The sequence below is a fragment of the Taeniopygia guttata genome, chromosome 18 (genome assembly GCF_048771995.1).
Source record: "Taeniopygia guttata chromosome 18, bTaeGut7.mat, whole genome shotgun sequence".
Taxonomy (NCBI): domain Eukaryota; kingdom Metazoa; phylum Chordata; class Aves; order Passeriformes; family Estrildidae; genus Taeniopygia; species Taeniopygia guttata.
The window spans coordinates 7180360-7193985 of NC_133043.1; the positions used below are offsets into that span (position 1 = coordinate 7180360).

The following is a 13626-nucleotide window of genomic DNA, read 5'->3' on the forward strand; positions in this document are numbered from 1 at the left end:
TTGCCAAGGCCTTTGAAGCTTGGGAAGGTGCTGAGCTGCTCGGGTCACTGGTGCCAGAGCAGCCAAGAAATGACATGTCCAGCATGGGGAGACTGAGGTCCAGGCTTGCAGAGCAGTTCTGTTGGTGGAGGAGTTGGTTTTGAAACCTTCTTTGATATGCTCAGACCAAGAGGAGCTCTGATATTACAATTTCAATTTAATTTCTTATTTTTTGCGTGAAGCAAGTGAACAGTCAAGAGAACATCTATCAGTGCTTGGGAGGGAGACTCCATCAGTGTAACTTGCTCTGTGCTTCAGAAAATGAACATTTAATTGCTGGGCAACTCTTTATCTCAGTGGTCCATTTGGCAAAGATGTAGAGTTATTAAATAACTATCACTGTTTCCATGAAATATTTGGAGTCTTTGCTAGTAACTTCAGAGGTTCCTGCTGAGTACCTCACAGCTGCCAAGGGACTGCTCTTGCTCAGAGCAGCCAAAGATGCAGAAAGCTGTGCCAGCACCTGCACAGGCACTTCCAGCTTCCATAGGGAGATCCCTGAGATGGGAGACATGCACAGGGCTCCCTCCTTGTTCTGCAAAAGCAGGGGTTCAGCTCACAAACGGGGTGCTGTGCACTTCCTTTCCCCAGTTTCTGGCTGTCCTTTGAGACCACTTGCAGTGAAGAGCCAGGACCAGCAGAGGATGCCCAAGGAAAAGGGTTGGTGTGGATTCATGGGGGCAAAGGGCTGTTGTGTCCTACGAGGGGTGTTGTGTGCTGGGTACCTCGGACTGGGGCTGTGTGACTGCTGTCACTGTCACAGCCCTCTGTGCCTGCTGTGACAGGGAGTGGCACTGGTATTTTCTCCCTTATCTGCATGTCAGAGGATATCTGGTGCCATGCGCTGGGAGATGGCACCACACACTGAGGCTTCTCTTGATTTTTTACAACCTGATTGACCTGAAGACTGCTCTGTAGACATGTTTTCCTTCTCTAGCAGCAAGTTGATTTTCCAGGAGGAATCCCAGGCTGTTTCAGAGGGTACAGTGGGTGGTGGGTGAGCTCAGGTGAGCTCAGCAGCAGTGAGATGTCTGTGCCCCTGGGGCTGCTGTCAGTGAGTCTGCAGCAGTCCTGACTGTCTGGGACTGGCACAGGTTTGTTTGGAACACAGGCTCCCTGTGAAGTCCCTGTTAAAAAGGCTGTGCTGAGAGCCAGGGTGGAAGAGCAGTGTGGTGAAAGGGTGAGCTGTGGGCTGGGAGGAAGCGTTGCTGCTGTAACCACGTGTTGCATTTGCTGAGAGATAAAATCTAATTTGCTAGTTTTATTTGCCTCATACCATCCCAAAAAACCTCACCCAAAAAAGAGAGAAAAAAGTAGCAGATCTTATCCTCATCTGTACCCTGTGCTTACAGGCCCTGAACTTAAAACAGACCTGGGAGCCCTTGCATGGCCAGGGAGTGCCAGACTGGGGAGCAGATCTCAAATCCAGTCCCTTCCCATCACTGCTGCAGTACCAGAAGGACCAGGGGACGGCCCAGGTACTTCTAAGCAGGTTCCTGGGAAATTTTTGGGAGTGTGATTGGCTTTTTCCATGTTTTCCCTACTGCACTGTACCACACGTCAGCACGGGCTTGCCTGGTGTCAATGTTCAGTGACAATGCTGACCTGCACTCTAAAAGTGAAAGTAAAAATACAATTACAGGTAATTAGGTACTAATTACATCTGGTTACATTTTAAAGAAGGGAGGATCCAGTATCCAGCTTTTCCTCTGGCATCCAAAGGACTTTCTCCTCTCCTGGTCAGGGCTCTGGAAGGGGAGATGAAGGAGCTGGGGGCTGGAAAGGCTGCACAAGCACTGGCAGAAGGGAAGGGAAGAGGCACAAAGGCTTCCTTGGTCACAAACAGTGTGTGGTGCTCACACTGCCTTCTTTAAGTGCTCCTGTCTTCGAGCCAATCTCTAAGAAATTGTTGCTCTTTCTACTTGTTAAGAATAGAATTGGCATTCTGGGTTGAAGGTTTAATTCTCACTTTGAGAGAGCACTTTGCTACGGTGAAAAAGGCTTTATTGTCCTGTAAAGACTGGAATTGTTTATTGTCTTGGCTTTGCAATGATGTTAAGGGAGAAGGAAAAACCTGAAAGTTTCAGATAATGATGTTGCCTGGAATAGATCCATTTATCAACAAGATCAAAAGGCCTTGTTGGGCTCCTACAGATTTCCTGTCAAATCCACTTTCTCCTGCTGGTGATGGGAGGTGGGCTGGTTTGTGGGTCAGGTCTGCCCTGGGGGGAAGCTGGGTGTGAGTGCTGGTGTTTGCTGAAGGGACTCCAGCTCCTCCTGCTTGGCAATTATTCACAATTATTGCCAAAATACAGATCAAATCTGCTGGTTTGTGTGCAGGCCTTGTCCAATAATTGAGGGTTTTCCTGAAGTAATGGAGCATCCCTCATCTCCTTTCTCCTTACAAAGCCAAGACTTTTGCATCTGCAGCCGTCAGTCTAAACCTGTGGGAGTCCTGACAAACTGAACTGATGGTAGCAAGCCCCTGCATTTCCAGGGAAACAACTAGGAGAAAACTGCCTGATTTTGGCACTGTGAAGAGCAAATTTGAGCCTCCCTTTTCTCAGTTGTCTTCAGAGGGGAGGTAGTGCTCCCCATTGACAACTTTCTACTGCTGCCCTGGGGGCCGGGGGTTGCTCAGCTGCAAGAAAACAGAAGTGGTTTAAGTGTGAAGAAACACAAGCTGCCCCTCCCAGAGAAAAGGTTTTGCCTCCTCCATCACAATCATTGTCACACAAAGGCAAAAGCAAAACTCTGCTGACTTCTTTCAGTAGACAGCTCAAGTAACAGGTAGGCAGCAGTGCTCAGGGCTTTAACTCATTGGTCAGGCTGAGAGAGCAGCTAAAAGACCTTTGGAAATGCTGTGGATGTTGTGTCTCCCAAAGGCATCCCTCTTTCTCCTGCTTCTCCCGTGCTTCCCTGCCCAGGACGGTACGTACAGCATCGATGCTCTTACATTTCTTACATTTCAATCTTTTCTTTCCTTCTTTCCAAACTTTTCTAAGCTATGTTTGTCTTAGCCATGCAGCACTCTCTATTTAATTTTTCTTTCCTTGCCTCTGATGTAGCTTCTTTCAGGTATTTCCCATTTGATCTCTCTATTCCTCACTATTCATTGCACAAATACTCCCCCTTCAGTTTCTTTGGATATTGGGGTCATTGGAGAACTCCAAGGGTTTAATTCTACATTTGTATGCCTTTGTTTCTTAAATAGATTGGAGTTGAACCTTCTGCAGCCCTCTTCCTGTATTGAATCTGAGAATCTCTATCCCTGCTATTGTTAAATGCCCCTTTAGAAAGACAAGTGTATTTTCTTCCCTTTTCTACCTCTTTTCCTCACTTTTAAATTCCTGACTTATATCTGAAACCCATTATCAGGATACTTTTAGTGAAGTTTGTATTTTGAGAACTAATAGGATTTTCCTGGGAATCTACAGGGAGAGCTACATTTTCTGTGTCAGTGACAGCAGCCACTTTTTTTGCCAAGGCCTTTGAAGCTTGGGAAGGTGCTGAGCTGCTCAGGTCACTGGTGCCAGAGCAGCCAAGAAATGACATGTCCAGCATGGGGAGACTGAGGTCCGGTCTTGCAGAGCAGTTCTGTTGGTGGAGGAGTTGGTTTTGAAACCTTCTTTGATATGCTCAGACCAAGAGGAGCTCTGATATTATATTTTCAATTGCATTTCTTATTTTTAGGTGGAGGAAATGAACAGTCCACAGATGTTATCAGTGCTTGGGAAGGAGACTCCATCAACATAATTTGCCCAATGAGTGGTTCACAATATCAAGTGGGGATGTACTTGAGACTTATCAGACAGAATATCAATGTGGCATATTTTCCCAAGGAGGAATCTCCATCTGTCAATCCTGCCTTTGCTAATCATGTTGAGTCTTCAAAGGAAGGGGAGACTCTCAGGACAACCCTGCACAGGTTACAGAAATCTGATTCTGAAATCTACGTATGCTCTGAGTTTTTAAATATCAGTGGCCACCACAAAGAGATACATAGGAAGACAACCATAGTAGTGGTCAAAGGTATTGCAATTCCATCTTTTATGTCATGAATTAGTAAATATAGATCTGTATTTTAAATCAAAGATTGGAAGAAGGCACAGTGGGAGGGTGAGTCTGACAGAACCTTTTCTGTGTCTGCTCAGGTACAGATTTAAAGGAATGTGTGGGTTTGCTCCCTGAAACAATGAAGAAAATGCATGAGGTAGTATGGTACCAAAAAAACCTCAAACCATCCTACAAGATTCATTTGTGACTCACTCATTCCAGCTACAGATTTTCACGAGTCACAGGTTGCTGCAGCTGTTTGGAAACAGTGAAGACCCACAGCTCTTTCCAAAACAACTTGTCCAACCTTTTTAAACATCTAGCAGAGCAAAGAGGGGTTTTTTTTGGTAGCAGTTGTTTTTGCAAATCTCTTTTTGTTTTACTAATTTGTCTTAAATGACAAACTGATAGTAATTGGGAAGCTGGTGTTAGGCAGAGTCTGCAAGACGGGCATGAGTGAGCAGAGGGTTTTTTTCTCTTGTTAGTGGGAAGTTGCTGAATGGGCAGAGTGCTTCTTTTGTCAGGTGGTTCTGGTTGGGGAAATAATTTTTCTGTCTTGATTTTTTTTTTTTAATTTTCATTCGAAAAGAGTTGAGTCCACACTATTCTTTGGCAGTTTATTCCTCCACGTACTTGTCCTTCCAATGAGACCTTCTAACCTGAGACATCTTTCCCAAAGCTTACAGGATTTTCTTCCTTTCCTGTCCCTGAGGCATGTGAAATTGAATTGATTGCTGATCAGCAATAGTCATTTATATCCATGAAGGATTATCATCTCCTCCCTTGGGCTTCTCCTTTCAAACTTCTTTGCTGTGTTTTCTCAATGCATCACATCTTGTTTATTGTGTATTGCCTCTCCAAATTATTATATTAAGTTGCTTTATAGCCCTGTTTGATTCTGATCCTCTTCTCTGAGATGCTTACAACCTCCCCTTTACAAACCTGATAAATCCTGTCCTCACTCCCTTATCCACTTTCATGATAATGTTAAAAGGAACAAGTCCTGTCCTTAGAGGAACTCAGTGGAATGTATTCCCAGCTGGACAGTGAGTCATTAATGACCACTCCATTCTCACAGACCATTTAAACATTGATGGGACACACACACTGTGTGATTTGATCCAGGCTTCAACTCACTTGAGAAAGCAGGCAATGATGCATGACTCCAGGACATGCTGATCAAGCTGTATTCCCTTAGAGGAGGTCAGTATTTATAATTTTTAGGTCGATGCAGACCCTTTGCAAACAGCTAAACCTGTTGGTCAGTCCTACTTTCAGACCCTGAGGCAGGAAGATATGACAGGGTGTACTGAAACATATCCTTCTTTTCAAAGTCTGTGTGAAGCATGTTTAAAAATTCATTTTATCAGCATTTCTATGGTCTCTTCTTTCTGTCTGCTCTGTTCCCTTGTTCCCCAGTTAAAATGCACTGTGTTAAGCATGTGATAACCACTAATCTCTCTGTTTTTAGCTAAATCCAGAAGGCCTGTGGAGCAATCACCACTCCATGCCAACCCTGTGCAAGGCCAGTCTGTCAACATCACCTGCGTGTTGAAAAGTTCTCCTGAAGATGAGAAGTTCTACTTGCTCAGGACTCACGTGCAGCCTGGCACAGTTCTGTCTGTGTCAAAGCTCAACGTGTCAGAGGTTTCTCCTGCCTTTGGGAATCGCTTGGGGTATTCCAGGGAAGGAAACAGAGCTGTGGTAACTCTGCACAGGCTACAGGAGCAGGACAGTGATATCTACATCTGTGCCCAGGATGTGAAGGGTTCCCCTCTGCTCTCAGCCAGTGGCACCATGGTGCTGGTTAAAGGTACCACCCTTTTGCTTGTTTAATCATAAATATCTATCGTTGTGTCGTGGACAGAAAGCTTTAGGAACTTTAGTCAGGACAGGCAAACCTAGGAGAGTTTGGAGAGTGAGCTCGGGCTCCTTTGTGCCCTGTTGAGCTCAGACACAGAAACAGACTCTGTGTTTCCACCTGACTTGTACAACCAGAGGGGAATTCAGACCTTGACATGATCCTGCAGCTTAGAAAAAGGAAAAAAAAAAAAAAAAAGTCAAAACAAGGTAACAAACACTTCATTGTGTGCAATCTGTCAGTTTTAGGATATGGATAAGTACTTTCAGCACCAATTCTTTAACCTTAGCATGACATAAACGGCTTTTAGAAACCATTCCCTCTGGCAAGTCTTGTGTTAAATAGATCACAGTGAGGAGCACAAAATTCCTCAGGCATTTGCTTCAAGCACCACAGACCACAACAGAGATGCTCTCACATACCCTTGTTACACACTGAGCACTCTATGAGTGTGTGCTGCAAAGAGGGGGTTTAATTTTTCTGTCCTCCAAATAGGGGGTTTGATTTTACTGTGTTCCAAAGAGGAGGTTTCATTTTTCTCTGCTCCAAAGATGAGTTTTTACTTTTCTGTGCTCCACAGATGAGTTTTTTATTTTCCTGCTGGACTGTGCTGTAGCCATTTGCTAAGCTGAAGTCAGAGCCAGCAAGAGAGTGCTTGATTTTGGTCTTACTGGTGGATTTAACCCTATGCACTGGGCTTTGTAAAATAAGGTTTACAAAGGCCCTGAGAGTTGCAAAGGATTTTCCTGCAGTCTGAAAAAGCACCTGTGGTCCTGTTTTGTGCCACCACCCACAGCTGGGGCAACAACTCGGTAAAGTGAGGTGGGGGAAATGGCAGTAGCCCAACAAAGCAGGGGTGTGATTATTAATTAATTGTGTTAGATTGTTAATTAGTGTGTTATTCATATATGGATTAATTGAGGTTTCAGAGAGTTGAAAGCCTTTCCACCAGCATTATTCTGCTCAGTGCATTTCATACCACAGCATCCTCCTGCTTCTGTCTGCACCTCTCACCAGCCTGGCTCTTGGATAATTCAGAGCCTCAGGGTTGCAGCAACACTGCAGGAAATATTTTTTGCTCCCATAAATAGTGTGTGGAAGCTGCCTTTGTGCAATGCTCCTTGCTGAGCCACCAGCAGCCACCCCCAGACTCTGAAAGAGCACAGGGAATGCCAGTGAGAATACTAATGGCATGTCAGCTACTACTGTAGCTGTCAATATCTGAATTTTTAGTTAAATTACTGTAAAATTACTGTAAAATTACTTTTTTCAGAATAAAAATAAAATTCTGTGGCAAATAGATCTGTAGAAAATTCTCAAAACCTGACAGAAGATTCACATGGTGTGCATCTGTATGCAAACCTTGAGATAAGAAATGCTGAGTTAGAAATGCCATGGAATAGGACAGACATTGTTGAGAGAGAAATAGAAATAGAAACAAGTTTCCAAGGATGGCCTTGCAAAAAAGACTGGATACTTTGGAGAAATAGAACTAAGAAAGATGCATTGGAGTAGGACCCATGAGGCGTAATTTTAGATTATTTGCTTTAAGGTATTTATAGGATGGTTTGGTAAAAGTTGATAGGGTAAGAAACACTTATAGTGTATTGTAACTGGGAAATAATTGGCTTCTGATTGTGATGGTGTGAATTATAACATCTGCATTGTCCCACCCTTCAAATGAGACTGAAAGTGGAATAAAAGTTTTTAAAACACCTTCAGTTACCCCATGTCTGGGTCAGAAAAGAACTTAATCTGACAAAATTCTGCCTTTTTGTATTTATAATAATGCTGCTGTAATTTTAAATGCAGAAGTGGAGCAGGCATGTGAGAAGAGCTCCTGGGATTTGTATGTCCTTGTCACAGTGGTGGCTCTGCTGTTCTGTGCCCTGGTGTGCTGCACCTTGTACCGTGTGGATGTAAGTACAGTCACCAAAGCAAAATTTGGGCAAACTGATATTATTTTTAAATAGTACCTGAGTCAAGCAAACATCTGATAAACCTAAGGAATTGTGGCTTCCTATTGCTCTCCTATTTGCCCTTGTTTAATATCTTCCAGCTGTAAACTCTTGGCAGCTAACACAGTGTCTTACACTTCCGTAACCCTGTATAAATGAGATATTTATTGTGTTTTGATAACAAACCTCGAGTGAGCTGTGTGGTTGACACAGCCATGTGTTTTGCCGTGTATCCCTGAACAAAGCCCCTCACTGTTCTGCTTTGCTTGCTGTTTTAAAAAAATTTTTGTGAATTGGGACTGGAGCTGTACATAGCAAGCTTGTAAGAGATGTAACTAGGAGGGGGACATGAGGGCAAGAAAAACTCATAAAATAGTCTGAAAGTAGTGCTGGGAGAAAAAAATTGGCCCTTTTTCAGAAAAAAAAAATCAAATTTTTTCCTTCACTGGGATTATTTTCTTGGTTTGGCAGGTGAAGAAATATTTCCAGAGGAAAAAGCCCAATGTGGTAAATGTGGTGTATGAAGACATGTCCTACAACTCCAGACGGAGCACGCTGGTCAGAAGCAACACCTATTCCAGAGGTGGATGAACTTCTGCCAGCTGGACCATTCCCTCACAGCCAGCTCTGAGAGCTGCTTTAACCACCTGAACTGAAGTTGCTATCACCTACCTTCTTCAGTGGGTAGAAAATCTTCATTTCCAAGGCTGTTTCTACTTTTTTTAATTTTTTTTTTTTTTTTTTTTTTTTTTTTGTAATGTACAGAAAATGTAGCAAAAAATACCCTGGACAGTGTATGCAGTTCAGTGTGAAAAAGCAGCATTTTGGGGTTAAATGCAACATATGGGCTCGTTTCTTTGCTAAATAATCCTTTCTAGGATGGGGAGGTCTGGTTCTGAGCATTGCTAAATCTCAGGAAGACCACACAGGTCTGATCAATAATTTGCCATGGATCCACACAGGTATGGATTCCAGTTCTCTCGGGGACCCTTGCCCAAGAGCTCAGGCAGCTAAAACTACTCAGGAGTTACAGCAGGGAAATCTATTTTGCAGAAACTTCAGAAACGCGGCAGGGTGAAATGCTGGATCCATGTGGGCTCACCTGCTCCAAGGCCATGATGGTCCCACAAAAAAAAAAAAACTCAAGTCTAGATTTTAGTTTATTGCCTCTGTCAGAGCTACTCATGGGACTGATGGGGTCTTGATGTGGCTAAGGGACTAAATTTGGGTCCTGGTGGCCTCCTGGGTGTCTTGGTTTGAACAGAGAGGTGTCTGCTAAGGAGGGCAGGAGCCTCCCTTGAAATGGAAATTGCAAACCTCCTCCCTCAGAATTATTATACATTTAAAAGATGCTCTCAGGCAAAGGTATGGGAGTAGGAATAACAGTTCTTTACTAGGAAAATATTAAAAAATGCAATTATACCGAAAAGAAAACAAACCAGTGACAGAGTCAGAAATGCCCTGTCCCCTGTAGGTCAGGGACGTGGCAGCAGCCCCATCCCAGGGTGGCTCAGCCCTCCTGCAGTGCCAGCTGTGCTTCTGCTGGAGCAGGATCCTGCACAAGGGGGGAGTTTTCCTCTGGAGCTCCAGGGCTGGGGGAGATGGGCCTGGGCTCCTCTGGGAATGCAGTGGGAAGAAAGCTGCTCCTCTGGGAATGCAGTGGGAAGAAAGCTGCTCCTCTGGGAATGCAGTGGGGAAGAAAGCTGCTCCTCTGGGAATGCAGTGGGAAGGAAGCTGCTCCTCTGGGAATGCAGTGGGGAGAAAGCTGCTCCTCTGGGAATGCAGTGGGAAGAAAGCTGCTCCTCTGGGAATGCAGTGGAAGAAAGCTGCTCCTCTGGGAATGCAGTGGGAAGAAAGCTGCTCCTCTGGGAATGCAGGGGGGAAGAAAGCTGCTCCTCTGGGAATGCAGTGGGAAGAAAGCTGCTCCTCTGGGAATGCAGGGGGGAAGAAAGCTGCTCCTCTGGGAATGCAGGGGGCAAAGGCTGCTGTGCTGTTCCCAGGTCAGATTGGATCCAGGTAGGAATGTTTGGCTCCTCCCCTGGGCACAGCATCTCCCCATGGATGATGGAATTTTCTCAGCCATGCAGGGACACTCAGTGGCCATGGACAGCAGAGATCTCCTGGAGGGAGGGTTGGGTGTGGGAGAGATAAAGCAAACTGCCCAGTGAACAGCAGATACCTGCCCCAGCTCTGACAGATGGGAATAGGATACCCCCATTTCCAACCTAAGACTCTGGGACAGCAGATATGTTTGTGATGTGCTGGATGAGTTTCTCCAACCCAGTGACTCCACACTGTACAACACAAGGTGAAATAATCCAGGGTGAAGTAAAGCAAATGCCTGCGTTCCAACCTGGGCATGATCTAAAACCCCTTCTTATCAAAGGGATTTATCAAAACTCACCTCAGGCAAGAAGAGGCTAAATTTGGTTTGGTAACAGCTTCTGGAAGAGGTGGCTGTGGGGAGCTGGGTCAAGGAAGGGCTCAGCCTCCTCCAGGGGTGTTTTTGGTCCTGCAGAGTTGGGGCCACTGTGGAAAGTCAACAATCTTCCACAGAGGAATGCTGAATTGCCTTGGTACAGGGCAGGGCTGATGGGGGTGGGCTCTGGCTGCTGAGGACAGGCTGGGACTGGAGTTTCTCTCTATCGGTGTAATTGTTTATTTTTTTTTAAGGGATTAGGGTCAGTTTGTCTTTGATGAGTGCATAGCTGGAGCAGAGCCAGGCACAAAGGATAATTCCTCTCCAGAGCTGAGTTCTGATAAGATCCCAGCATGCCAAGACAATCCTGCCCCTCAGGAGACCATATTTCCCTCCAGATATTGCTCATGAAATGCCATGCACCAGAGCTGAGGGAGAAATCCCCTCACTGTGAGGGGTGAATGGTGCAGGTTCATCTTGTGAGCAAATAGGTGTTGTCTTCACATGGCCAGACCTGGATAAATTGTGTCTGTGTTGGGGTTTTGTACAGTTCCTCAATATTTTCATACATATATTAAAACCTTTTTCATATATCTTGCAAATAAATGAGTTTTTCTTTTAGTGTTTTGTTGTGTTTTGTTGTTTTTTTGTAATAGTGATTCAAGGCTTTTTGAAAGTTCTGTATAAACTGCCCCAGCAGCATCCCACTAGACAGCATAATAACAGTTTTCCACTTTAATCACAAAATCTGCAAGTGAGGTTTTTCTTTTTAAAACCAATCACTGAAGAAAAGAACCCTTCAGACCCTGTGAATTCCAGGTCTCATTGCCCAAACTTTTCTTGAATTCTGCTAGACTTGGTGCTGGGCCAGTTCTGGCTTTGTCCCTGGAAAAGCCCAGCTCAGGGGTGGGTAAAGAGCTGAGGAAGAACCAACAAATCAGGTACCAATCTAGGAACCGAGATGTTCATTTTCAACTACCTTTCATCACATTTTCAGTTTTGGAACAAGATGCAGGTTTAGTCAAAAAGGGGCAAAAGCCCTGAGAGGCAGCATAGGGAGGTTGACAATGAATAAAGTGACATTTGAGATCAGCTTTCTGATGTGAAACCATGACCACAATGGTGAAAAAAAAGAAAAAAGCTGTGAAAGGGAGCCATAGTAGAGGTTTGTTTTTTTGTTTTTTTTTTTTGGTGGTTTGGTGCAAACAAATTTTTAAAAAAAATAAGTAACACCTTTCTGAGGAAAATGACATGCACTGAGCCATTTCATAAGCACCACAATTAACCCAAGCAGTGGTGAATGAACTGCTGGGGAATTTAGCTCCAGAGTGTCAGGGAATAATTGGGGATTTAATAAAATAAATTTTATTTTAAATAAAGAGGGCTGGAGCATTCTGAAGATGCAGAGTTGTCTCAGATCTTAACTGGAAAACAGAAAAACTGAAATTTTCACCCCCAGACTTGCAGACAGAATTGCTCTGGGCTAACTCTGTTGCTCTTGCTTCTTTTTCTGTCTTGTCTCAGCCTCTGGAGAGGGAGATGATTTTCAAGGAGAGGTGGGAAGTGCAGTTCTGAGGCTGGGATGGGACCTGCACCACTGAGAGCATTTAGTTTCTTTTTGAATGCTTTGTAACCCTCAACTTGCATTATATTAGCAGTCAGCTACAGTCAATTTGAAAATATGCAGGGGTTTTTTTTTGGTTCACAGATTTGGTTTTCTCACAGCTTTGAGGTGCTGAAAATGCTTCTTTGGTGCTACTTCTTTAATGTGACATATTTGATTAATTTGCTCCTGCACTAGTTAATGAGTTATTTTACTGCTTGTTGTATAAATTTAACAGTATTTATGTTGTTTTGCATGGTTTTTAAAACTATTTCAATTCCTTCAGGAATTACTGGTTACTGGCTTTGTGCAACATGCAAGAAATATTTCCAAGTTAATTTGGAGTCTCAACAGGTTTTAACTTACTTTTTAGAAAATCAATACATTACTCATCATGCATTACTCTCTCAGATAGCCAGAGCACTCTGCCTTGTCTACAAGAATCTCACATAATTTTTTCATTTAAGAACTGGAAATAAAGCAACCAACCTAAATACTGACTAAAGGGAACAAACCATTTTGTCCTAACACTAAAATTTTTCATTGTTGTCACAATCTGTGTGGTACAAATAGATTATCTGTCCAATTGATGAGAGGTGACTCCATTCTGTGTAATTAACTGCTGGTAGGGCTGGAAGAACTCTCTGGATAGTGCTAATTTCTGTGTAACTACTTCACAAAAACCATTATTTTGCTTTTGGGTGACTGACATGTGTCTGAAACTCTCCCTGGAGAACAAGTTCATGGCCCCAGAGATTTTCAGCTGAGGTTTTAGAAATGCTCTGCTACACTCCTGTGCTTTCTGTCTGTAATGGGAATAATGTCTGAACACTGCACATACCAAGTGGAAGATGATCTCTCATTCCTTCTTACTGAATTAGTATCAGTAATTAGTAATTAATAACTCTCTAGGAAAGCCTTTAAGTTCATCCCTCTCTGCAGTTCATGACACCCTGAGACATTTGGTCCATCTGCTCTTAGCAGAATCACAGAAGTTATAAAAGCTTATTCTGGGGGTCGTTGTAAGTGATGCTTTACCAATGGTAGTAATCATTTCATCCTCAGATGGTGGAATTTATCACCCTGCTCTGGTAGGACAGAAAAAAAAGAGACATTTGCTTTGTGGGTCTCTCTCCCCACACGTTATTGCCTTACAGCTCAGGGCAAGTCTTCTAAGAAGTCACTAAGACCACTTTACTGTGGGTGGTTTCCACTTGTGTTGTATTCTCTCTGCTCAAAGAAATTTGCTGCAGGCTTGTGGGTGAGTGACATTTAAAGTCCCAATGCAGAGAAGCCATTTTGCACAAATGCTCGTGATTTCTGAGAAATAAGATTATTGAAAGAACTCTGTAATATTGTTGTGGATTTCTCTGTTACCCTCACTTTCATACTTTCTAATGCTCACTCTGGAAGCTTCTCTGGGAAGTCTCCTCAAATAGATGGCAGCTGGTGCCTAAACTCTAACAGCTTTCGAACACAAAACTCTTTATTTAATTAAAAAACCCCAACTCTGAACAGTTCAAGATTTCAGAAGAGAAATCAAGCATTTGTGTGTACTCACTGCAGGTAAAGAAATAATGGTTCCTAATGACTTTCAAGGCTAAAATTAAAAACAGTCTTTTCACACAGAGCATACACAGAAAGCCATGTAGTCCTTCTTGCAAGGATGTTTTGGAAATAAAGTTGTAGC

At 43.6% G+C, this 13626-nt stretch overlaps 1 protein-coding gene across 3 annotated transcripts; it reads left to right on the forward strand.

The window, feature by feature from the left end:
* Nucleotides 1-1524: 1524 nt before the first annotated feature.
* On the forward strand, nt 1525-10954 carry CD7 (CD7 molecule). Of its 3 annotated transcripts, XM_012578540.5 has the most exons (5): nt 1525-2970; nt 3733-4071; nt 5567-5908; nt 7769-7875; nt 8386-10954. In XM_012578540.5, the coding sequence occupies exons 1-5, from the start codon at nt 2898-2900 to the stop codon at nt 8503-8505; spliced, it is 981 nt and encodes a 326-aa protein (XP_012433994.4). In that variant the 5' UTR covers nt 1525-2897; the 3' UTR covers nt 8506-10954. The 3 variants fall into 3 exon arrangements, with proteins under 3 accessions (XP_012433994.4, XP_030142919.3, XP_030142920.3); XM_030287059.4 differs by lacking the exon at nt 3733-4071 and having other exon boundaries at nt 1527-2970; XM_030287060.4 differs by lacking the exons at nt 1525-2970; nt 3733-4071 and adding an exon at nt 4088-5298.
* Nucleotides 10955-13626: the final 2672 nt, after the last annotated feature.